We start from the raw sequence: 25,908 nt of genomic DNA on the forward strand, positions 1-25,908 counted from the left end.
GAATTTACCTCCGATTGAGGCAGAATTCCGACTAGATCAAAGCAACACTGATGGATAACTTGGAGAGGAGGTGCACCTGTGATTGGGTTAACTGTAGCCCTATGAGATTAGCTGCACAATCTGGAGTGTGTTTCTGAACCTGTCTTTTGTACTGGAAAATCAAATGGTTGTGGCCAAGGGTACACTTCTAACAGTTGCATTGGGATACACTAATTTGGCTGTGCCTTTTGGAGATCAGGATCTGCACACTGTCATCCATTCTTCTCTTACCTCAATACATAGCCACTTAAGCCCATGGAGTGGAGACAGCATGTGTGTCACCCTGAACCCTTTGAAGGAAGGATAAAGGTAAAGTGTGCTGTTGAGTCGGTGTCAACTCCTGACAACCACAGAGGAGGGGTTTACCATTGGCTCCTCCCGTGCAATATGAGATGGTGCTTTTCGATTTCTTCCTATATCGCTGCTGTTCGATAGGTGTTTCCCATAGTCTGGGATTTGAACCAGCAACCTCTAGCTTGGTAGTCGAAGGGTAGTATTAAAAGAAGGGGGGGGCCTGTTTTTGTAATTTTGTTTATGTCTGAAATATTAATCTGGGATGTCTGTTTTAAGTGATATCTTTAAAGTCTTTAAAGACACATCTGTTCACCCAAGGCTTTTAACTAATATTGTTTTAATGGTTTGAATTCTATTTTAAAATATTTTAAAAATTTTAAGTTTTGGTAACGTTTTAAACTTTTTGTTTTAACTAATGTTTTACTTTGTTTTTATTTTGTTGTAAACCGCCCAGAGATGTACGTTTTTGGCGGTATAAAAATATGTTAAATAAATAAAATAATAATACCCTTCTACCTTTATTAGCTGTCCTGAGTATTGGAAGGATAGAGGGAAAATTTAAGAAAATATTGTCAGAGTTTCTATTGTGTTTGTCTACAGGTTCAGTCTGTCACAGGGAAAACAGAGAAGCCACCCTCTCGTGCTTCAGGACAGAGTGGAAGTAAGACTCAAAAAGTATTAAAGTCTCTAGGACGAAGTGTGCCTAATCCATCTGTGTCTAATGAGAAGGCAAAGAAAACCACCTTTCCACCTCAGTCAGTTCAGGTGCCTTGGAAAACTGTTGGAGGAGCATCAAAAACGAAGTGGAAGAAATCAAGTGATGTCACTGTAGGTCTCCTGTGTCAATATAGCTAATTCCAATTTTTAAAATAGTATTTGCTAAATATATGAATAATTTGATACTGAAGTGAATCACTTATGCTCACACTGCTTGCTTTATGTCTGTCATTTTAAGGCTCTAGCCTTTAGGAAAGCAGGCAGTTTTTAGTATCTTAGAAGTCAGAAGATGAATTGGTGGACGTCCCCTCCATTCACCGGGAATCTAAATTGATTCATCTAACCCAGTCCTTTATATTCTCATTGGAGGCAGTTCTCTTGGGTCTCAGGCAGAGGCATCTGTTCAGTATCCCCATTGTGTTTTAAGACCCTAAAATGTATGTAAATGCATTTGTTTATATAGGACAATGATCCCTGTGTAATATGTCATGAGGAACTAAGTTTGGAGATGTTGCATGTACTAGACTGTGGACACAGATTTCACAAAGTGGTAAGTGGGACAAGCAGTCCAAAAAGGTAACTCACAATTTTATTGCTTATAAAGCTGTAGACCGAGGTGCACAACTTTGGCCCACCAGCTGTTGGACTACAACTCCCATCATCCCCAGCCACAGTAGCCAGTGGTCAGGGATGATAGTTGCAGTCCAACAGCTGGAGATCTGAAGTTGTGCAGCCCTGTTGAAGACAAATGCATTGTGTGGACTGGGTGATCACTGAAACAGTCAGCAATTTGCATGATTTTTGGCAGCCTCATTTCCATCTGTTTTCATCAGGAGCTGCCTCTGACTATATGTTTGACTACTCAGTTCAAAAGTTGCATGGATAGTTGTTTGCAATGGCTGAAGGAACTCCTCACATGAATTGACAATGTAGTGCAATCCTGTGCATTTCTACTTGGAAGTGTGTTACACTTTGTCCAATGGTGTCAGTACTTAGGATTGCTGCCTTCTTTGGTCAAAAATATTTGCTAAAAAAAGTTTGCTTTTTTAACTGCTTCCAGGATTGGGCCTGAGCAATGAAAAGCACGATTCAAAATGATTTAAGTTGAAATGGCCAGTCAGACCCAAAATCTGACTTGTCATTTCTGCTAAGTGGGCTTTTTTTTCTGAAGGCCAGAAATCACTTCCTGGTAGTGTAACCCAAGCTATCCTTAGTCATGCATGTGGCCAGTCACATGGTGGCTGTAAGGCGTCTACAACAAATTGGCAGTTCCTAGGATTACAGCAGCACTTTTCCAAACTGCCCTTCTGGCTGTGCCTATAGATATGCTGGCCAGATACTATGGCGTCCGTGTATTTTTATCCCTGCGTGGATGGTACCCTGTTTCCCCGAAAGTAAGACCTAGCAGTAATTTCTGATGTACCGCTAATTGCCCTAGTGCATTTTTGGGGGCTAAAATTAATATAAGACACTGTCTTGTTTGGGGGGAAACACGGTAGTTATGACTGTAGAGTGGCCATGAATTACCAGAGCCAACCCTTTTACTTTTATTTTCAGCCAAGTTGCATAAGAGCAGAGGGTAAGGCTTCTTAGCAAGCTTGAGCACCAGTATCTCTTATTTTGGAAAGTTAGCACTGCTCAGAATGTCTATATAAATGTCAATGATTATTGCTAGGGTTACAAGCTTTCAGATACACTGCTTTAGTTCACACAACTTAACCATTCAGTCAAACCTTTCATTTTTAGAGATGGTACAGACAAATTTTGACTGGGGCCAGGTTGCAAACTCAGAGCGTGCTGGTTTATATATTGGAGCTATTGTTCTGGTATAACTAATAGGAAATGCACACAAAAAAGCCCTCTATTTTCTAAGAACAAATGGTGGTTATGATTGAATTGCTAGTTAGCTTCTCCTTCCAGTATTTCCCAATTCAACACACAATCCTTTAATCTATTAACAGTCCAAATCATATAATCTATCAGCTTTTTAAAATAGTACACTGACTACTGATCCTTTGAAAATGTTTGAATTCAAAGCTTGAAGCAGTTTTGGTTTAACTGGTCTTAGAAAGTGTTATTGCAGCTTTTATGCATACTGAAGAATTAAAAGCTATGTTTAAAACACAGATGTAGGTTGGCCTTTTATGAGAAAGTGTTAACACTGCTTTTAAATATTTTAAGCAAAATATTGCCTGTCTTATAGCTGTGACTTGTTTCTAACAAAAGATTTCTGAAATCTTCTTGTTTCATATAGTGTATTGGGCCATGGATTAAGGAACATAGTACGTGCCCAACCTGCCGTCGTCACGTTCTGTTGCCTGAAGATTACCCTGAGCTTCCTGGTCGAAAGAGAGCTACTTAAATTTTGTTGAACTATATAGATTAGCAAGAACATGCAATTCAAATTATTTAGAACCATGATAATGAAGGTGTGTGTAGTCTGTTCTGCTTATGGAGTAGCATGATAGATACAGTAAATTCCTTTAAACGAGAGAGAGAGAGAGGCAAATAGTAAATTTTGCAAATATTACAAGTTCTGCCATTCTTCCCGATTGCTTATACAATACCCGATGGGATTCCACATTTGTTTTCTTGCCAGTAGTAAACTGATTTTTATCTATCATGTAACTTGGTTGCATCACTACAAAACTGATTTCACAGCCTTCAGGCTCTACCCAATAGATGTCATTCTCTTGAATAAAAAAATTGTATTAAAAATTTTAATGATAAATCAACTGCTAGTGTTTCTGAACTGTATGGTTTTTGAATCGAGATCATGGACCAGCTGATACGAGTTGGCAGAAGCCTCACCATTGTTCAGTGAATTATGAGTCTGATTCCTGTTGATCCTTGGTGAAACAGGTGACCATCTTCAGATATTACGTGCGTGCAGTAGCACAGCTTGAAGATTCCAGCTGAAGGTTCAAACATCCAGAAATTTGATAAGTGTACAGTTCTTGCATTAGTGCCCTGCCCTTCATTGATCACTCCTGGCGTCAAATCTAAAGTACATTATGTTGGATCCAAAGAACTGAGAGTAGAAGAAAGCTAGGTGCAAATGCATGCAGTGTGTATAAGGGGTAGGCTGGCACTCCACCGTTAAGCTTATTTTGACATGGGTATATGACAGCCCTTTGAGCAGGATATATATATTTTTAACATAAGCTGGATCCAAATTGTCTGAGTACTTGTGTGGCAATACACCAACATTCTTACAGAAGCCTATTATTTCCCCTCAATAAGCACCAATAAACAAACCTGCTTTAGCTAGGTTGGTTTTTTTTAAAACTAGAGTTTGGTTACCACCCTGAAATAATTACTTCTGAATATAGTTATATTTGAATATAAAATTCCAAACACTGGATCTTACAGAAGTGACTGGGTTTCTGATCCATTCCCTTGTGAGGACAGTCCCTACATGCAGACAGCTGTATGTTTTCATCCCCCTCTTAGTCTCACAAATGTGCTCAGCACATGCCACACCATGTTCACTGGTCATATCCCCATCCAGACATATGGGCATGGCTTTGTTTACATGAATCACCTTTATATGGACTCTAAAAGGTTATTCAAATTAAGAAAAAATCAGATAAGCTGGTCACCAAAACTGTCCCATCACCAACCCACATGTTGTGCTATATCACTGAGCTCTATCATAATTCTTACTGTATCTTCCAATTTTAATTTTAAGTGTTAAAGAACTTTTAGAAGTGTCCAGACTATCCTCAGCATTTTAGGCATATTTAATCTATTGCCTGCATTTACTATATTGAGATGGCCACTTCTGTAATCCACATAATGCATTATGTCAAACTTTACATTTTGTGAACAAATAAATTGTGAACAGTATCAACCATATGCAGTTGTCTTGACAGGGTTTTTTTTTGAAATGAATTTTAGTTCAGTGCTTTAATATCCAGGATAACTCCTTGTAGGTTTCACTAGCTTTCTTTTGCTGGATCTGAGCAGGCTTGGTGTCAGCACGCAAAAGGAAGCAATGCTGGGCCTTCATCCCCTTCATTGCATCACATAAGAGCCACTGTGGTGTAGTGGTTAGAATGCTGGACTAGGTAGAACCGGGGACACCTGAGTTCATTCAGCCATGATACTTGCTGGGTGACTCTGGGCCAGTCACTTCTCTCAGCCTAACCTACTTCACAAGGTTGTCGTGAGGAGAAATTTAAGTATGTAGTCCACCGCTCTGGGCTCCATGCAGGAAGAGCGGGATATAAAATGTAAATAATAATATTCAGTAGCGATATAGCAATGGAGTTTGGACTGGACAAGTGTGCTGCATTAATAATGAACAGAGGAAAAATATCAAAAACATAAGGAACAGAACTGTCCAATGGAATCAAGAACCTGGAAGAGAAAAAAACACTACAAATACTTGGGCATTCTCCAGGCTAAAAACATTGCACACACTGAAGTTAAAAGAAAAATTGGAAGTGAATAATCAGGAGAGTTAGAAAAATCCTCAAGTCCAAACTCAATGGCGGGAACACCATACAAGCCATAAACACCTGGGCTATACCTGACCCAGGCAGAGCTAGAGATCCTAGATCGTAAGACCAGGAAAATAATGACTATCAATCATGCTCTGCGCACCCCCGCAGTGATGTAGATAGGCTATACCTCCCTCACAGCTCAGGTGGAAGAGGAATGCTGCAAGTCCATCAAACAGAGGAGGAGAAAAGAGGCCTTGATCACCAAGACCTGGCAATGGCTTTAGAATGGCAACTTGAAGAAAGAAACAGAGGGTTTAATACTGGCTGCACAAGAACAGGCACTAAGAACAAATGCCAGCAAGTGCCGCCTTTGTAAAGAAGCAGTGGACCACCTAATCAGCTGTTGTAAAAAGATCGCACAGACTGACTGCAAACAAAGGCATGACAAGGTAGCAGGGATGATACACTGGAACATCTGCAAAAAATACAAGCTACCTGTAGCCAAAGATTGGTGGGACCATACAATTGAAAACATGGTAGAAAATGAAGATGTAAAAATATTATGGGACTTGACTACAAACAGACAAACATCTGCCACACAATACACCAGATATAACTGTAGTCGAGAAGAAAGAGAAACAAGTTAAAATAATCGACATAGCAATACAAGGTGATAGCAGAATAGAAGAAAAAGAAATGGAAAAAATAACAAAATACAAAGATCTACAAATTGAAATTAAAAGGCTGTAGCAGAAGAAGACCAAAATAATCCCAGTAGTAATTGGTGCCCTAGGTGCAATTCCAAAACACTTTGAAGAGCACCTCAACACCATGCGGCCACAGAAATCACCATCAGCCAATTACAAAAAGCAACTTTACTGGGAACAGCCTTTATTCTACAATGATATCTATAATAATAACAAGAACAATATTGATAATAAAATTCTGGCATCCCAGGTCCTAGGGAAGGACTCAATGTCTGGATAAAACAAACCAGTCAATAACAGCTGTCTGACTGTGTAAACAAGAAATAATAATAATAAATGAAGACAACTATTCCTGCTGCTACTGCCTAGCAGGCTAAACTAAGATGCCCCTTAACAACTCTTTAGCATTCTTTTCTGCTTACTTGGCTTTCTTCCCAGTAGCTGGCCAGCTGTGTCCACTTCAACTCCACAAATGAACTTGGATAACAGATCCTCCGATGCCAGGGGACACCCTGTTCTTTAGCCAAATTGGCAAATTTCTGTATGAGGTAACAGCACTAGGAGTTTTCCCCAGGGATAGGAAGAGAATAATCATGTAGTTTGCTTCAGAAACCCAAACCTATCTGCTTTCTCTAGCACAATACTGAAACGTACCATACAGAAGGATCAAGCATCCCATCAGCTGGACCATATCCACTTGGATCTTTTAAAAGCAGAAGCCTAGGAGGTTGAAACCAGCATCGTGAATGCGAAGCAGACAGAAGGCTGATGTGATGTCACATTTCCCAATTAAGACTACTTGTCACAGGACTGAACCATCTGAACTGCTGAATCAAGAGAAGCATACCTTCACTCACTAAGAATTGCTATGGGCTATGACAAATGATAAATACTGCCTTCTTGGGAACCATCTCCAAAGGCAGTATCTGTAAGGATGGGATGGATGGCTAAATAGCTGCTCTCACTGATTTGTCAGTTTGCCTTACTGCATGCCAGGCCTATACCCAACTTCACATTCTATGCCATAGTATAGGTCCTGGGCCCCTGCTATATAATGTAAATATCTTCCTGAAAGTCTGCTAGGATAAAACCCCCTCCATCTTTGCCAGTTTAATGTGGAGTGCCTTTTGTAGGCTGATCCCAACCACACTCTCACCTGGATCCCTTCCTTAAGGAATTAATGGAGCTCCATTCATATAGAGGATTTGGATCTGTGCTTAAAGACTTTTGTTAGTGTCCAGCACAAAATTCCAACAGAATAGATTGGTTTGGTCCACTGATCCCATACTGGACATATGCTTCTTGCCCACTATGAGCATGCTCAGCTACTACAAGTAGCACTGTAGTCACAGCCCTTATTGGCTGTGTGCATCCTAAACCTATAAAATAATACTGAAGTCAAGTGGTACCTGTGTATTCTGTGAATTCCCCAAATTCCAGATATTTGACAACTGCTGGTCGATTCCAAAGCAGGGCTGGCAGGAGAAGTGCAGAATAAAACAGGCAGCTCACTTTCGGCTAGTGTATTTCTGACTCGTACTGCTCTTACTTCTTAATCTCACATTCACAAAACAAGTAGGGAGAATGAGTCTATATATTTCTATATCTTCTCTTCTGCAGCGTGCAGCAATGCTTCAGTTGTGCACATACAAACTCACAGGGCAGGGTTCTATTTAGTGAGGTCATTCTACCATAGTGGAAGGTCAGGGCATACCTGCTTCCCATGTTGAATTGCCCTTGAAGCTTCTGCTGTTGCCAAGGTCTTTGCAAAGGCCTCCCATCCCTACAGCATCAAAGCACCCTGCACCCAAGAAGATGAAAAAAAATCTCCCCCCGCCCCCGAGGGGCATAGGCTTTCAAGTGTCCATGGAATAAAGACCATATCTTCTTGTTTGGGGACGGTATTCTCTGGCTCCAGGGAGCTTTGGCTGACTGTTCCTTCCATCTCTTACTCCCCTTGAAACACCAGATGCACCTGGCTGATTCAGGTAGAGGGTGGAATATTACTATGGCGGAATCCCTTTTGTTCATGAGCAGTACCCTTTAACATGTCAAAATGTATCCTGAATTTCAAGCCCAACCCATCCCAAGGGTTCGAGGCAGCTAGCAGGAAACCAAGTTCTACACCCACCAAAAGCCAAGCCAAGAATGAGATGAAATTCACCTGAGACAATCTGATCAGGACATGGCACCATAATATTCTGAGTGCAGATGAACCAGATTTGATCCTTATGACCAATCCTTCAATCCACAATTGTGTGCTATTTATATTATATTAACCATTGCACAGGTCAGTAGTTTCCATTACTCTTGTTTTATTTAGATTTAAAAGCAAGGTGTCCTAATAGGACTTGCAAACTTCCAAAATGAATATAGTCTTATCACAGCAAGCAAATTCCAAGGCATGGGTAGGAAGTGGTTTTGGTCCAAATGCCATATTGCCAACCAGTCCACATTTGACTGTTAGGCCTCCCTACTTTTCCAAATATACATGTGCAAGACACTGCAAAAATAGAGGCAATGTTAAAGCAGACAGATTAGGCAGAAGGAGAGTCAGCTCTTCAACATAGTCTGATTAAGTACCTCATGCAAGCAAGGACAAGTTTCGTTGGGTTTTTATTTTATACTGACCTCATGAGATCACTTTTAGAATGTCAACTTGTGATTCTTATTACCATTCAGAACATCTAATTCTTACTGTTACAGAAATATCACATAGTTTTGTCCCTTCAGTTCCAGTGCACTGGGTTCCCAACAGATGGGAGGCATCTGGTCCTACAGTGTCCTGAAACAGTTCTAGTTTAGTCACATCCTGCAGAGCTTCAGTGGAAAATTCTCTGTGATGAGGTGATCGTCATGCAAGAGGACAACAATGTTAACTTCAAATTCTAGAAAGAAAGAAATCCTGGAATTAGCAGAAACAACATAATACCAGCTCTATGTCACAGGCTCAACAGTCTTAAATATAGTTTTGCCCTATAAACTAGTTTGAAGATGGTAAGCATGTTAGAAGACCTGGTGAGCCTGTTGGGAGACCATCTTTCAGCCTAACCCACATTACAGGATTATTGCAAGGATGAAATGTGGGGATGTACATTTGAGCTCTTTGGAAGAAGGGCAGGTTAAGTATGTAACTAACACAGAAGAAATTCTTAAGTGGACAGCTGATTCATGCCCAACTACAGAAATGCAAAGCAGTGCCATTCCTTGGGCACCAGATACTATACCCAGCTTATTTTACAAGCAGGTTTCACACAAAAGAGCCTGCAGGTGCTTCCACGTCCCGGGCATGTCTGTGAACACATCTCCCCAAGGTTTGTATGGATAAAGTCTCTCTCCTTTCCCTTGGAGAGTTGCGCAGCCTGTTTTACCATCTCTTTATATGGCTGAGGCAGCACAGACCTGGTTGGTTCTCTTGCCTTTGGGGAGAGATAGTTGATCAGTAGAGGCCATATTTGTTACCCCACACACTGGAAGTGGCTGGGGAACACCTCAAGGCCATTCTTCTCAAATACACAATCTGTCTTGGCAATAGACAATTGCAGGATTAACACAGATGGGGCACACCAAGATACAGCGGATAGTGTTGCAAAACAAAAGGCAAATCATTCCAAAAGCAAGAAAAACTGCTTTAAAATATTTCTAGTCCAGCAATAAGTAAACTAGTTGGTCTTTCTACCAAAAGACCAAGGTACACCCTATTCCTGTTGTGAACCTGGGAAGCCAGGATTTTTCAAAACTTTAAAAGAAATTCTAAACTGCCACCTCCAAGTCAAACTTAGCTAGTGCTTCAGCTTTATTGGGAAAACAAGTAGCAAGTCACTTTGCTTTTTGCAGTTCCTTTCTGGATCCATGAAAATTGCTAGTCAGCACCTATCCATGCAACGTCCATTGGATACTGAGAACTGAGATTCAAAATGCCTTTCACGCTAGTAATTCAAAACAGATCTCTTACCAACTTTGAAGTTTGTAGTTTCTAGTGTAGGGCAGGTAAATAGCCTGGGGAACACCATGTAAATTGGAACAGGAAGATTTCTGCAGACATCTCCATCAGCAATCTGAATATTCTGGATCTCTGTGGCATCTCTAGCATAGCCTTCAGCACAGCCTTTACAAAAGTGGAATTAAAGAGTGGTATTGAGAAGCAACCAAATCTTGATAATATATCCCAGTGTGAAGTGGGCTGCTTCATATTAGAAAATTCCTAAACAAGAGCTATTTTCAAGTAGGAACCAATGTGGTAGAATAAACATCCCTAGTGTGTGATGAGCCTACAGACATGCAAATTATAGTATGTAGGATTGCACACAAGATTTAGGGATATGCACAAAACGGATTTTGTATTCTGTTTCCAGCTTGAAACAAAATGCAAAACTAAACAAAACATTCTGTTGAAACAGTAATCAAGCTGACTGTTTCAATGGAACAAACTCGAAAAGTTTCAAGTGTTTTGGCCATAGGGAATGCAAAACACCCCATTGTTCCGCATGGATAGCTTACTAGGGACACCAAGGTGGGTTGGGTGGTAGGGCACGATGGGTAGTACCTACCAACCAATCCACAAAATAAATAGGCCAATGGACATTTTTAACCTTTCTCCAAAAAACCCATAGGATTCTATGGGGGTCAGCTGAGCTTAGAGCTGAGTTGCCCAGGCCATAACTGCTCTGTCCTCCTGTCTCTCTGTGGCAGGCAAGGTAGAAAGAGCAGGAAGAAATCTGAGCAGTAGCAACATTCTTAAGATATTCCCCCTGGGGGATGAGGCCACTCTGGGAAGAGCATCTGCATGCTTGCTGAGAAAAGAAAACCATAAAATCAAACCAACCTTCCTCCAATCCTATCCTCTTCTTCAAGAGAGGCACAGTATAAGGACTCTCTCTCTCTCTACCTCCCAATCCCTTCAAAAATATTTTAAAATTTCCTCCTCCCTCCCCCCCAGCCAATGGGGGGCACCGTTGCCTATAACAGTTAATTTGTATAACAAGCCAACCAAGAAGCAAGATTGCAAACCAATCGGAAGCTAGTGCCAGAAAACCAATCAGCAAGGAAAAACAGACCTCCAAAATGGTACTCAGACCATCAAAATGGGAATTGTTCTGCTCTGAGCGCAAAACAGGCCCTTTATTTAAAAGGTGTTCTGTTTCAAGCTTGAAATGGCCTGTTTTGAGTGGAAATGTTTCGCCAGAGAAATGTTCTACACATCCTTAATAAGATCATATGCTATGGCCTATGTAGCTCCTTACCATATCAGAATTAAGTGCCTTCTCCATAGACATTTTCTTACATATAAAGCAGCCTTTATTGTGGCTGTCTAAACAAGATGATATATCAAGAAAGAAGTTATTTCAATTGCATTTTAAATAATGAGGATGCAAATATTGTAGTTATTAACATTGCTTTTAAAAACTGGAACACATTAACACATGCATAAATACTTACCACAGGTTTCTACTCGTACTAACTGAAGTTCAATACTCTTAACTGCAGCTTCTGAGTTCACCACCACCAGCTCTCCTGTTAGTGGCTGTGTTATGATGCAGTTTGTTGAGTTGAGGTGACCTCTGATGAGAAACTTTGGGAGTGATGCTCTCTAAATGCAAAATTCAATAAGAGAAAAAACTAGTCAAAAATATCCTGGAAATAGGATCTAGTTCTCTACATCACCTCTTTAAGAATTAAATAAAGGATGGAATACTGAAGAATTGCCCAACCAGATCTTTATCATATCCTTTTAATCTCAACTCTGGCTATGGGTTGCCTATTCCTAATATGGCAAAATTAAGATTTAATCCTAAATCACCTATCCAAACTTTTTTCCCCCAGTGTCACGAACCTACTTGATGTACACGTACTAGGAATTTCTTAGAAAATTCTGACATAGTTGCAAATCTTAATTCCTAATTATCTGAAACTGGCTTCCTAATATTGAAACATTCATTCAGGTTAACTGATCTCCTCAACTCTAAAGGAGATGGTGTTATGGATGTGTGGGATATTACTAGAGAGATTATTTCAAACACATACAGGGTTGTGCCAAGGATTTCCCTTAGTAAGATTATTTCAAAAATTCCCAAAGATTACTTCCAAAAAACCCCAAAAAACCCACCCCAACCAAAAAACACCATAATAGGCCAAATAAAGTGCCCTACCATGCTCTGTGGGTCTCCTAGCATCCAGTAATGCCCCGCCAATGTCCAAAACAGTTCCCCAAATCACAGAATTTTCCCAATATTTTGCTGAAATGAGTCACAAATGGCTCCCATGGACAAAATGGTGGTCAGAAGTAACCTCCGAAGTAACTTCTGGCCCTCTAGGAACCATGGATATGTGGTTTTTAACCTTTGCATATCCGCGAATATTGAAATTGGGTAATTAATTAATTAATAAGTAAGTAAGTAAGTAAATAAATAAATAAATAAAATAAGACACACATGAATATGTGAAACAGCGGATATAGAATCTATGTATAATGAGGTTCTCCTATACTCTTCTCATTACAGTGACTAGAGTCAAACCCAGGAAAAATACTGTCGTCCATCATATTAAGCAGGGCTGTTTTTGGAATAGAACTCCCAAAATACTCTGATAAATACTCGAACTCGAATTAATCATCATCATCGTCATCCCCAGCTATAGTGGCCAATATAAAAGGATGATGGAAGTTCTAATCCAAAATCTACAGGAGGGCCAAATTCATGCAATCCAGATATATTGTTTGTTTATTTTATTTTATTTTATTTATTATTAAAACTTTTATACCGCCCTTCCAAAAGGCTTAGGGCAGTTTGATAGATAGATATTATCTATCTATCTAGCATAGTTGTATACTGCCCAAAACTCATATCTGAGTAGTTTACAATAAAACACAGATTAGAAAACAAAATTTAAAATTTAACACAATAATAGATCCTATAAATCTAATTAAAAGCCTAGGTGAATAAATGTGTGTTAACAGTCCTTTAAAAATCTGTAAAAATCTAAAAATAAGATGGGGCAGCTTATTTCAACAGGGAACACATTCCAAAGTCTTGGGTTGGCAATGGAGAACGCCTGTCTGAGTAGCCATGGGGTGACAATGGAGAAAGCCTGTCCCTGAGTAACCACTGGTGGCAACTGAAGAGGGACCTCCCCAGGCGATCTCAATAGGCAGAAGGGCTCACAACATCATATAAAGTATTACAGGAAATTGCCCTTTTGGATACCCTGGAAACCCCTCCGTGCACCCCTTTACATGGTGCTGGCATGAAGGGCCTGTATTTTGAAATCCAAGGCCAGATGCATGTACACGCTGGCAAAGGAAATGTCAGAAAAGTCACAAATATGAGGTCCCTGCCAACAGGTCTCATGCCCTTGAAGTCATGCTGATGCCCCAAAATTGACTTTCTGTATCAAAATCTCCTTAGCCTTCCTGAGACTGATGAATCAGAGTCCCCATAGCCTGTTAGTTTACTTAACATGTTTCAAGTGCATTCCTTCCTGTATTCCCCAGGAAACCCATGAACCATCCTGATCTCTAAATATCATTTAGTCCTGGGTCAAACAAAAAAAGCCACCTTTTAATCCATCTGGGTGATTGTCCCAGCAGATATGGCAATCACTTGTCCAGCGCCAAGGTTGACACATTAACAAATCATTTACCAAACTCTATGCTCCTTTGTCCTGACTTCCATAGGATAGGAATTATCTGGAATATTCCAGGCACATGATTTTTGCCCTAAGGGAACTGCATTTTGCCCCTCACTCTCACTTTCCAGACCTGACCCCAGGTTCATGACTTCACACTAGTCTGACTATTCATCAGGTACGTAAGGGGATGTAGTGACCCGCCCTTCCCATATCTCCAGGAATTTTTAATCCCCCCCCCCCCAGACCCTCTTTAAGGGTGTGCACAAACAGTTCGGCGTCAAACCAGTTCGACTCGAACCAGGCCGGTGGGGTGATTTGGTCCATCTCAAACCAAACCAAGCCCAGTTCGGGTTCAAACCGAACCAAGCCCTTTTGAAAGTTCTATCCAAGTCCTGAGGATGGGTCCTCCAGTCATAACCATCATGGTCCCTGTGGGCGCTGCAGACCAAGCTCCCTGTCTAAGAGCCTTGTCTTTCCATAATATGACCCCATGTTCTGTTCTGCTGACAGCTCTTATTTGATTAGCCAGGAACCACCTTAATCCCTAGGTACCCTGTCCAGGAGTATCCCACTGCAGCTAATTTGCATTCATCACGATGTTGGGCCTAGCTGAGCCTGATCCATCCAAGAATGCAGAGATCATCCCCAGACTTTCCTAATCTACCTCCCCTAAGCTGCTTGGATCCACGGAGCAGCACAAACCCCTTGGAAGTCTGCAGGATTGAGTGGAGAAGGGAAGGCACACACATGAGGTTCTATTGTTAACTATATGTGTCAGGAGCCACACACAAGCAGGACCCTCTGGGAAGATAAGATAGTTTAATTAATGAGAAGGTAAGCCAATGAAGAGCTGCAGCACAATGCACCCCTGCTCTCATGGATCAACTTTCTCATGGGAATCCAAACCCCTGGCCGGCAAGATGCTGAGTATAGGTTGGGCTTTCCCCAACAGCTTGCTTGAGAGCACTCTTCGTTACAGTGGGCCACAGAACAGACTCAATATCCAGAATTTTTTGCTTCATATGCATATTTCCGCCTAGAAAGCCAGCACAAACCCTTCCTAGAGTTCCAGGTAACTAGTCCCCCGCCAACTTTCTCTTGGTCTGGCACCGGGAGTCCCATCACTGACCTGGTTCCTCTGCTTCAATTTAAGTTAACATCAGAGGAGTTAAACACCGTTTATTAACAGAGTCTACTTGTAGTTCACATGTAAGAATCCACTTTGATTTATTCACTTTTTATCTGCTAAGTGTTAAACTTTAGAAAATCAAGGTTTTTACACACAAGTCAACATACGTGTACTACTGTCATGTGGGAATGCCCACCTAACCCTTGTTTTCAATCCATCTTAATTAAAAAAAAAAAAAATTATTGCACTTCTGCTGTTGTTCATTGTCCTGAACAACCCTGCCTGCTCATTCTGATCCTGGAGGCGAGGTAACGTACACTCATAACAAAAGGGTTGGTTCAATATGAAATGCAATATGAATGAGCTTTGTCCCCTACTCATTTCTGTTTTAGTGGCAAGCCATAATCTACCATTGTATCTTAACAGGACATCAGAGCATGCAAGGGGAGCAGGGAGTGCACAAAGACAAGGCTCATTCATGTACAGCCAAGTTATGATTTCACATAGCATTTGAACTGACCCAAATTATTTTAAGGCATGAGGGTGGTTATATTTCATCCAGTGAGAAGGGTCTTACCTCTTTCACATTCTGTAGAGTTTCAGGCGTAATAGTAAAGTCCACTGGACTTGGGGTTGGTTTACCCTTTTGAGGCTGCAGAGTGAAAAGGAGATAAGAGATCTATAAATCTATTATTCCATTTATGCAGCCTGAGAAGTTCTATAGCTGGAGTCATGTGTTGCTAAAATTGGGATGGGCCACTATAGGAACAGTAACACTAGCCAGAGGATGACTTTGGGAGAAAGGAGCCACCAGATCACTCTCTTTGGCAGTTCTATTTTATTTCACAGATATATACCCCACACATAAGAACTCTCAAGATGGCTCATAAGCTGATGTGCAGAAAGGTCTGCATCACATATGCAGAGCCCAAGTCCTGCAAAGCTTTGAGCTGCATTCAGAAGCACTCTGAGCTGTAGGATTCCATGGAACTGTTTTAACACCATCAAGATACTATCACAATGTCCAGCTCCAAGCAGCAGCTGTATTCGAAACTAACTGCAAGCAGCTTCACATACAACAGACTGAAGTAGTCTAGTCTAGTCTGGAGGTTACTAGGCCCCCTTCCTGTTCAGGAAAGGCTGCAGCTGATATACCAGTCTTAGCTAGTAAAATGTGCTCCATGTCACAGATGCCACTTGGGCATCCAATGACGGAGCCAGATCTATGAAAACCCTTTGGCTGCAAACCTGATACTTTAGAAGGAGAGTAACCCTATCAAGAACAGACTGAACATCCAATTCCAGGATGGACACTGCCCCCGCACCCATCCCAATACCACTTTTGTCCTGTCAGGATTCAGTCTGTTGGTCCTCATCCAGTTCATTACTGCATCTAGACACTGATTTAACACTTCCACCCTGCTCAACTGAATAAGAAGTAAAAGAGAGATAAAGCTGGCTATTATAAGCATGCTATAACACCAAATTCCAAATCATCAAAATAAATAAATCAGCAACTTCATGCAGATGTTAAAAAGTATGGTGGACAAAATGGCACTCTGTGGTACTCTGGGGGCAAGCAATAATTCCCCAGAAGCACTGGTCTTCCAGTTACAAGATCAAAAGCCAGCCAGAATGAAATGGATTGAGAAAAGTCTTCCCGGAAGTAATCATTGCCTTCTTATAAGAGGTGATGATTCTGATTGCCCTAAAGGAGGCATTGTGCAGCCACTCCTGGAGAAATTCTCCTTGAGCCCCAAGGATAATAATAAGTATTAACAAGTCACAAATTTTCCTTTCTTGGGCCAATTACTAGAGTGAATGGTTATTTAACTCCCCACCCCCCTGACACACTCTTAGATTCTTCTTCCCCTTCTGATAGATGTTATCAAGTCAAGAAGAACAAGGTTGGGCATACCCGTGTCTGACTGGACTCTAAGCACAACATGTCATTAGGCACTTACAACCAATACTTGCCCATTGACGAAGCAACTCTTAATGCAGTGATCTTCTCTGAAGTTGTGGCAGGGGTGCACGCTTTCTGCCGTGGACCTGTGCTTAGCCCAGCAATCCCCTCAAGCAACGAGTGGGGAGGACATGTGCCACGGAGGAGCCCGCCATTCCTTCAGGCTGCCGCCCCTCAAAACTGATGTCTAGGTGTGCTGAAAAACAAGGGGGGATGACTTCCCTGCTTTTCAGCAGCCTGTGGTGCCTGGTGAGGCACATCCCTACAGTGAGTGGGGAGGGCATACACCACTAGGGGCTGCTAGCCCATGCATAGGCCTGCAGCAGAAGGCATGGCGGGCAAGCACCCCGTCAGCGGGCAAGGGAAGGCAAGTCAGGGGCCACCAGCAGCCCACTGAATGATGAACACTGTCCTAATGAATTAAGTTTATGGGATTTACAGCAACTCACCATCAGAGCATTGTTGATCATGACAATTTATTTAATAATGGAGGCTTAAAAGGATACTAAATCTTTCAGAGATGAGTTTCTTATAAAGCAGATCATCAATAATATGCATTCAATTTCTCAGAAATTTTTTTTCACTATATCAATCAATCGAGTAAAATGTTTTCCCTGGGTATTATTGACTGAGTATGGGAGAAGGCTCAAGATGGCGACAGGCTAACAGCTGCATTTAGTTCCTCCACTCATCAGCTGGTTTTATTTTGTTCTGGCCCCTTTCTGATGTGTCTTTCCCTTATCAAATATTCATTGTGCCAACAGCATGCTAGTTGCCATACATTCGTGTTGAATTGTTATAAGAGAAACAGAATTTTCATTAGAAAGCTGAATCCTGTTTCCACAGGGTTTTTTTAAACTGCACGTCGCATGAAAAACTCTTTAACTGAAATACAGTTTGCTTTAAACACTCGTTTTTGTGTGTCTTTTAAAATATATTTTAATCCTCTCATTTTCTTTTCTTCTTTTCAAATTTTTAGACATATTACTTGCATCTTTTTTATCTTTTTTAGGAGCCCCTGGTGGCGCACTGGTAAAACTGCCGCCCTGTAACCAGAAGGTTACAAGTTCGATCCTGACCAGGGGCTCAAGGTTGACTCAGTCTTCCATCCTTCCGAGGTCAGCAAAATGAGTACCCAGAATGTTGGGGGGCAATATGCTAAAATCATTGTAAACCGCTTAGAGAGCTTCCAGCTATAGAGCGGTATATAAATGTAAGTGCTATTGCTATTGCTATTTGGGCTGAGTGCCCAAAATACCTCCACTAGCCTGGATTTGGAAGGTGTTGGTGGCATTTTGCATGAAGATTTGGATGGAGATCAGAAAGTAGAGAATATATAACTTATTATTTAGAAAATGTGAAAACAACTTCTCCCAGATTGTTAAAAATTTACCAAATGGGAAATAAAAAGCACTCCAGGGCCAGGCCAAATTTACAAGATTTGCAAGAGGCTCCCAAACAAACAGGATCAATGAACTGCTTGCTTCTAAAGAAACTAAGTGACTTGAATTTTATTTCCACCTCAAAAAGGTCTCAGTGTTAAAGCTGGAGGAATGTCCCACTCCAGAGACTCAGCTATTCCCCCGACGCTGAACTGAATATGCACAGAGAAGCTATACCTTCTACTGCAGATGAGGGATTGTTCAAGAGTTCTCCTCCCTTGTGCAAATAAAAAGATCATCACAAATCACAAGATAAACAGGTTGCTTACCTGTAACTTATGATCTGGATGTGATCCATTGTAGCCATAAGGAATGGGTTCTGCGCCTGCGCAGGGACCTCGCAGGCTGATTGTCTAGCTCCTCTTCACGCCCCTCCACCACCTGCACGTGCTGTGCTGAGACCGTTAAGATTGGTGGTTGGGGCGTCTCCTCCTCAGTTTCTTGCAGACCGCCTCCAGGGGCAATCTGCAAGTTGAATAGTCCCTTCTCCCCCAACTGGTACTGCAGCGGGGATGGTCAGGGAGGGTACTTATGGCTACAAAGGATCACATCCAGATCATAAGTTACAGGTAAGCAACCTGTTTATCTGGACTGTGATCCGTTGTAACCATAAGGAGTGGGTGATTAGCAAGCTTCCCCGCTCTGGAGGTGGGTGCAGTCGACCCAAAGCCTACGCTAACACCCTTTTCAGTACAGTCCTTCCGAAATTTGCTTCACGTGCCATTCTCAAATCAATAGCATAATGTTTGATAAATGGCTGCTGAGATGACCATGTGGCAGCCATGCAGATATCTGACATCTTGATGCCTGACAGGTGGGCTGTTGATGCCGCATAAGCCCTAGTTGAATGTGCCTGCACTGTTCTTGGCGGTGCAACTCCCTGGCACAGGGGTGTAACTACTATTAGGCAAGGGGAGGCAGCTGTCTGGGGGGCCCCACGCCTCGAGAGGCCCCCCAGAGGCAAGTCACATGTGAAGTGTGTGTGTGTGTGTGTCTGTGTGTGTGTGTGTATCAGCTAGGGGCCCGTTTTAAAGTTTTGTCTCTGGGCCCACTCCAGCCTTGTTACGCCCCTGCCCTGGCATTTATATGCCTGAAAGATTAGTTCCACTATCCAGTGCGCAAGATGTTGGCGCGAAACCGGACGACCCTTACATCTCCCCTTGTATGAGATAAAGATTTTCCTACTCTTCCGGAAGGCACGAGTCCGCTCCAAATAATACAGAAGGGCCCTTCGCACTTCTAATGAGTGGAGTACTCTTTCCAAATCAGTCTCAGGGTCCTGAAAAAAGGTAGGCAGAATTATCTCCTGATTTATGTGAAAGTCAGTAACTACTTTAGTGCGAAAGCGCGGATCCAGCCTCAAAACTACCTTGTGAGGATAGAATTGAGTATACGGCTTAGCCACACGAAGCGCTGTCAACTCACTCACTCGCTTCGCAGATGTGATTGCTACCAGAAAGGCAGCCTTTAAGGATAGCAGTCTAATGGGTATCGTAGCCAGCGGTTCAAAAGGATGTTCCATAAGTGCCGACAATACTAAGGACAAGCTCCACTGTTCCAATGGCTGACGCACAGGTGGATACAAATTGTTAAGGCCCTTTAGGAAACGTTTACTTTCAGGATGGGAAAATACAGTTGAGCCATCCTAACCCTTATGTCCAGATGAAATGGCTGCCAAATGGAGCTTGATAGAAACGTTGGCTAGTCCCATCAATTTCAGTGATGTCAAGTAAACCAAAACCTCGCGTGGCGTGGCATGTAAGGGCTTGATCCCCTTTCCTTTCATATAAGTTCTATACCTCTTCCACTTGCAAGCGTAATTACGCCTAGTGGACTCACACCTGCTATTCAGCAAGATATCTTTCATAACCTGATTCTCCAGGCTGTCATTTTCAAGCCCTGAACTTCGGGATGCAACACCCTTCCCTGTTCCCTTTGTAACAGGTCCTGTCTTTTGGGGAACCTGTGGAAGATACCTCGCGATAACTGCAGAAGCGGAGCAAACCACGGTTGGCGTGACCACCAAGGGGTCAGTAGAATGCAGTCTGCTCTGTCCCGAATAATTCGTGCTACCACTCGACCCAGAAGAGGTAGCGGTGGAAATAGATATAGGAGACCCACACCCCAGGTGTGTTGAAATGCATCCCCCAGGGACCCCCGACCTATGCCCGCACATGAGCAATAGTTGGCACACTTTTTGTTGGCATGCTTCGCAAACAAGTCTATAGAGGGGACCACCCATTTGTTGAATACTTCCTGGAGATACATGTCCTTTATCTCTCACTCGTGCCTCTGTTCGTAGTTGGTGACTCTGCTCAGCCTGTCGGCCAGGCAATTGTCCACCCGCCCATATGTGGAGTGCTATTGGATAAACAGCGTGCTGCATGCACCAGTCCCACAGTCTCTGGGCAAGCAGAGACAGTTTGAGAGACTGTCCCCCCCTGGTGATTGATATAGGCAATCGCCGTCGTGTTGTCTAATTGCAGCTGCACAGTCTCTCCTCTGAGAAGCGGCTCGAACGCCTTCAGGGCCAGAAACACTGCTATGAGCTCTAAGTAGTTGATATGTTGCTGAGTTTGAGGTTGTGTCCAGGAGCCCTGGATGCAGTGGTCCATGCAATGCACACACCCCCCATCCTGTTAAGGATACATCCATTGTCACCCAACGGGTTGGGGTTAATGCTTCGAACAACACCCCTTGTGTTAGATTCTGCATCTCCATCCACCAGTGTAAACTGCTCAAGACTGCCTGTGGCATGGTTAGGCGCATGTTCTGACTGTCCACATTGGGGCGGAAGTTGCGGAGGTACCATTGCTGTAACGTGCGCATGTGCAGACGCGTGTACTCTACCGTGGTAGTGCAGGAGGCCAACAGACCCAGCAGCTTCTGAATCCGCACCGCAGATTGACACAGGGTGCCCATAAATTGCTGGATGAGTGAGTGTATCTGGCGAATGAGCTCTTGTGGCAAAAATGCCCTCTTTCTTTCCAAATCCAGCACTGCACCAATGAAGTCTACCCGCCTCATTGGGGAGAGCTTCGACTTTTTCCAATTGATGTTGACCCCAAGGTTTTCCAACAGGCCGATCACCGGATTTATATGTTGGACCAAGATCTCCCTGCTGTGATTGACCAGGAGCCAATTGTCTAAATACGGGTAGACCATCACCCCCTGCGTCCTCAGGTAGGCAACCACCACCGCCATAACTTTGGTAAAAACTCTTGGTGCTGTTGATAGACCGAACGGGAGAACCATGCACTGGTATATCTGATTCCCCACCATGAACCGGAGATATTTGCGGTGGTTCTCTTGGATGCCTACATGAAAGTAGGCATCCTTCAGGTCCAATGTCGCTGCCCATACTCCGTGGGCCAATAAGGGCAGGTTAGCCTGCAGAGTGATCATTCTGAATTTCTTGGTCTCTATGTAATTTGGTCTGAATTTCTTGGTCTCTATTTCTTGGACCCCTCAAGTCCATTATAGCCCGGATCCCGCCATCTCTTTTTGGGATCTGGAAATAACGGGAGTAATAACCCGATAGTCTGTTCACCCACTGCACTGGAGCAATTGCCTGCTTCTCTAGCAGAACCCTGACCTCCTCCTGTAGTACTTCCGTGGCTGGCGTGTATATCAGCCCCCAAAAGGGAGGCTTCTCCACAAATTCCAATGCATACCCCGTCTGTACTATCCTTAGAACCCACCGGTCTGATGTTATGTTGTGCCATGCTTGAGCATGGCTTGCCAGTTTGATGGTATTTCTGACAACTACAGGACCGATGGTGGGGGTCCTGGTTAGACTGGCTGGCGGTGTTGGAATCAGGCCAATGTTCTGAACGTGCAGTGGATGAATCATCCCATCAAAAGCTCAGCTTTGCAGCGTCCTTGTTTTGCCGTGTTGCATTCTCTGTTGTTTTCTGGTTATACCCCTAGGGTGTTGATAGGGTCGGTATTGCCTCCTATAGTCCTTTCTATCCTGGAATCTGTTGGACCTCTGACGTGAATAAGAGCGGCCCTTTTATGTAGTCCCTGATGCACCAGACGATGCCATAAAGGTACGAGCCGTATACTTCAACTTTAACAACTCCATGGACGTGTCCGTCTCTTCATGGAACAGCCCTTTTCCATCAAATGCCAGAAACTCCACCCTGTCCTTCATATCTGGCTGAAGGGTGGTGGAGCGAAGCCAGGCATGCCTACGCATGGCCACAGCGGTAACCATCGTACGTGATTCTGTCTCTGCCAAGTGCTTAAAGGCACTCAACTGCTGCCTTGTCACTGCCATGGTTCTTTCATAGGTTTCATTAAACTTTCACTGGAAGTCCTCCGGTGACATGGAAGTTGAATCCTGCAGCAGTGCATCCCACAACAAATGATTATATCGGACCATACAGGCTTCATAATTGGCAACTCAAATCACCAGACTCGTCGTGCTATAAATCTTCTTACCCATGACGTCTATCTTTCTCCCTTCTTTATCCGCAGGTGATGTATGACGGCGACCACCCTTTGATGTTGAGGCGCAGTCAACCACCAAAGAATTGGGAACTGGGTAACGCAGCAGGTAAGTGTTGTCTTCCTCAGTAACTCTGTACAAATTTTCCAAACACTTAGAAGTTGGAGATGTGACATGCATCTGTTCCCATGCCATCTTTGCTGCCTTACTAATCGCCGGAATCATAGTAAGAGCAACCAGGTGTGAAGTCTTCAATTTCCCCATCATGTTATACACTGGGTCCACAACATCTGTATCTGGAGACTTCAGGTTCATCCCCAGAGCTTCCGCTATATCCCTTATTAGCGTACGATACGTCTTCAACTCCTCCATTGGTGAGGTAGAGAGACAAGGCGGGACGTCAGAGGGAGGGTCTGATCTTCTACTGATGTTGTCAGAGTCGGAGCTTGCTGCACAATCAGCATCCTGGCTGTCTCTCCCCCCCCCGGGGAGGAAGGTGGCTCTGAGGGTGGGGGAGAAGATTTCCGCTTCCTTTTGCACCAGGCTTTTCAAGGGGTTGTACAGCTGGCGGCAGATGTTGCAGGGCTTGAGGCTGACGCGGCGCAGCTGGTGGGTGAAGTGGTGCAGCTGGTGCCTGAAGCGGCACAGATGACAGTTGGTGTTGCACAGCTGGTGGCTGAAGCTGCATGACTGGCAGGGGTTGAGGTGGTACTACTGCCTGCCCTTGAATAGCAGGAACCTGTGGCTGCTCTACAGGGCGTTGGACACAGGGTAGTTGCATTGCCTTCCAGCGCAAGTAATCTGCATAGTCACCAGGTAACATGTGCCGGAATCCACAACTGTGGGTTGGAGGTCCAGAAGGTAGTCCCATAGCGGGCTCAACTGCAGATGGCAGGCGAACTCCTGTCGACTGAACACGTACAGGTGAGTAGGAAGGTGTCCCGGGCAGCCGAACCGGATCTCCCTCATCACGCTCATCATCGAGGCCAGTGCTCAAAAAGCCTTGGAAAGTTGATCCAGACGGAGTACTGGAAGCTGAGTCCATTAGGTCACGCAGTTCCATCCCCTGCACTTCTTCCTGCATGCTGTAACCCGGTGTTCTAGGAGTAGAAGGAGACTGAAAAGGGGTCTTTGCCGGAGAGAGCAGATGAGGAGCTCTTCCTAAAGCTGCGGTAGTAGCTGAGGCTGATGTTGACATCGAGGTTGTGCCATAAATCATGCCCTGGTCTGGCAAGGTTGTCGACGTCGATGTCAATGTCGATGTCAACGTTGAAAACAGCAATGGTGCTGTCAATGTCAACCATGGAGGTTGAGCTGTCGATGTCGATGCCAATATCGAAAGAAGCAGCTGAGCCGTCGATGTCGACGTTGAATGCGGCATCGCCACGGCCAATGCTGAAGCGGTTGACGCCGAGATAGACTCATCCGAGTCACCTTCAAAAACTTGTGCCGTTGTCGGGGAGGGGGTACGTTGCGCCCCTGATCTTGGCGCCTCCAACCCCTTTGCACGCTCACGATGTTCGTGCTTCCCCTTTTTAGAAACATCCTTGGGCTTTTTGAAAACAGCTTTTGAAGATTTCACAGCACTCGCCCCCACGGTTTTAGACTGCTGCTCTGCAGTTCCACAGTCATTCGACTCCGGAGAGTCTGATGCGCCCAATGACGATCGGATCCCTGACATCGAAGGGTAGTCCGATGAGGTGCCCGGCCGTGTCGGTGGGCGGAGTGCCTCATCATATAACGCCGCCTTAAGGCGCAGTGCCCTATTCTGCCTCGTCTGTTTTGAAAAAGAGCAACATACCCTACACGCAGCAGTATTATGCTCCTCTCCTAGGCACATTAAACATGCGTCATGGTGATCTGTCGACGGCAGCTTGGCCTGACACTTCTCACATCTTTTAGAAGTTATCTTCCTCTCCATAGCCAGATTGCTGGTAATGGAGGTAAAGCACAGTCACCAAATCCAATAGTCCGTCACACAAACGCAATCCGATATCCGTTCCAAGGTCAAGTTGTAAAGGTGAATGATCTTTCAACAAATCCGTCTAGCAAGAGTAAATCGTAATCAAGTCCAAATCCAAGTTCAAATCAAGAGTCCAAACACTTTCTAAAATTTCTCTCGAGGAGCAACAGCTACGAGGTTTGATCTCAAAGGCGGTCAAAGAGAAACTGAGGAGGAGATGCCCCAACCGCCAATCTTAACGGTCTCAGCACAGAACGTGCAGGTGGAGGAGGGGCATCAAGAGGAGCTAGACAATCAGCCCGCGAGGTCCCTGTGCAGGCGCAAAACCCATTCCTTATGGTTACAACGGATCACAGTCCAGATCTTGCTGGTAATCAGAGTCTTTTGATTGCACACACTGTGGTAACAATTTTTGAGAAGCTTATAAGAATTGGACAGATAGATTCACTTAGATTGTCTTTTGATGCTTTTATTCAGAAGTATCAGGACTTGAGAGTATTTTCAGCACCACCCAAATACCACTAAATAAATATACAGGTACACGTCTCATATAGATCCATGATGGGTCAACTTACTGGTGAGTGGACAATAAATTCACAAGTCTTGGTCAAATCCTTGGCCAGGAGAGAGCGTCGCATGTCACACCGAAGGGTATACTATGCAAAAACAAAAAAAGTAACATTTCTTCAGTCTTAAAAACAGAAAGAAAGAAAAATGAGTACTACTAGTCAATGCCTACTGAGCCAATTAGGCATTCTAAGCAAGAACCAGGTCTTTCTAAAGACTTGTCTGGATTTATATAAAACTAAATAAATATTAATACATACTTTAAATCTATCCTAGCTGAAAAATTGGCTTATTTGCTTTATCATTAAGACTTCTACCCACAACCTGCATTGTAAACACTTAACATAATTATATTATATTCAGGAGGAGACTCAGTGTCTGCTTATCCTAATGTAACTCTATTAATCTCAAAAGGAAGAACTCTTTAGGGAGCAAGTTAATTTATATCCTCTAATTTCTAAAAGTAGGAGAATAAGAACCAAGAATAAATATTTGAACTGATTGTCATTTGAAACAGAGCTTTGGGGTGAAATTTCTGCAAACAGCAGACTTTATTA

General features: G+C 43.3%; 2 protein-coding genes across 11 annotated transcripts in view; one reads left to right on the forward strand and one right to left on the reverse strand.

Annotated features, from left to right (window-relative positions):
- The window catches only part of TTC3 (tetratricopeptide repeat domain 3), a 139,210-nt gene extending 134,302 nt beyond the window's left edge, over nt 1–4,908 (forward strand). For all 5 annotated transcript variants that reach the window (XM_053306857.1, XM_053306856.1, XM_053306859.1 and 2 more), the window contains exons 44-46: nt 934–1,161; nt 1,514–1,600; nt 3,305–4,908. In XM_053306857.1, the coding sequence (XP_053162832.1) occupies nt 934–1,161; nt 1,514–1,600; nt 3,305–3,412 (423 nt within the window). In that variant the 3' untranslated portion in view covers nt 3,413–4,908. The remainder of the gene's footprint in view (nt 1–933; nt 1,162–1,513; nt 1,601–3,304) is intronic.
- Nucleotides 4,909–8,500: 3,592 nt separating this feature from the next.
- Nucleotides 8,501–25,908, reverse strand: part of VPS26C (VPS26 endosomal protein sorting factor C) — a 36,095-nt gene continuing 18,687 nt past the window's right edge. For 5 of the 6 annotated variants that reach the window (XM_053309210.1, XM_053309208.1, XM_053309207.1 and 2 more), the window contains exons 4-8: nt 25,360–25,440; nt 15,538–15,612; nt 11,645–11,795; nt 10,161–10,313; nt 8,501–9,093 (exon numbers count right to left, since the gene is read on the reverse strand). In XM_053309210.1, the coding sequence (XP_053165185.1) occupies nt 9,011–9,093; nt 10,161–10,313; nt 11,645–11,795; nt 15,538–15,612; nt 25,360–25,440 (543 nt within the window). In that variant the 3' untranslated portion in view covers nt 8,501–9,010. The remainder of the gene's footprint in view (nt 9,094–10,160; nt 10,314–11,644; nt 11,796–15,537; nt 15,613–25,359; nt 25,441–25,908) is intronic. The other variant, XM_053309209.1, reaches the window with a different exon arrangement.

Source organism: Hemicordylus capensis, chromosome 3 (genome assembly GCF_027244095.1).
Source record: "Hemicordylus capensis ecotype Gifberg chromosome 3, rHemCap1.1.pri, whole genome shotgun sequence".
Lineage (NCBI taxonomy): Eukaryota > Metazoa > Chordata > Lepidosauria > Squamata > Cordylidae > Hemicordylus > Hemicordylus capensis.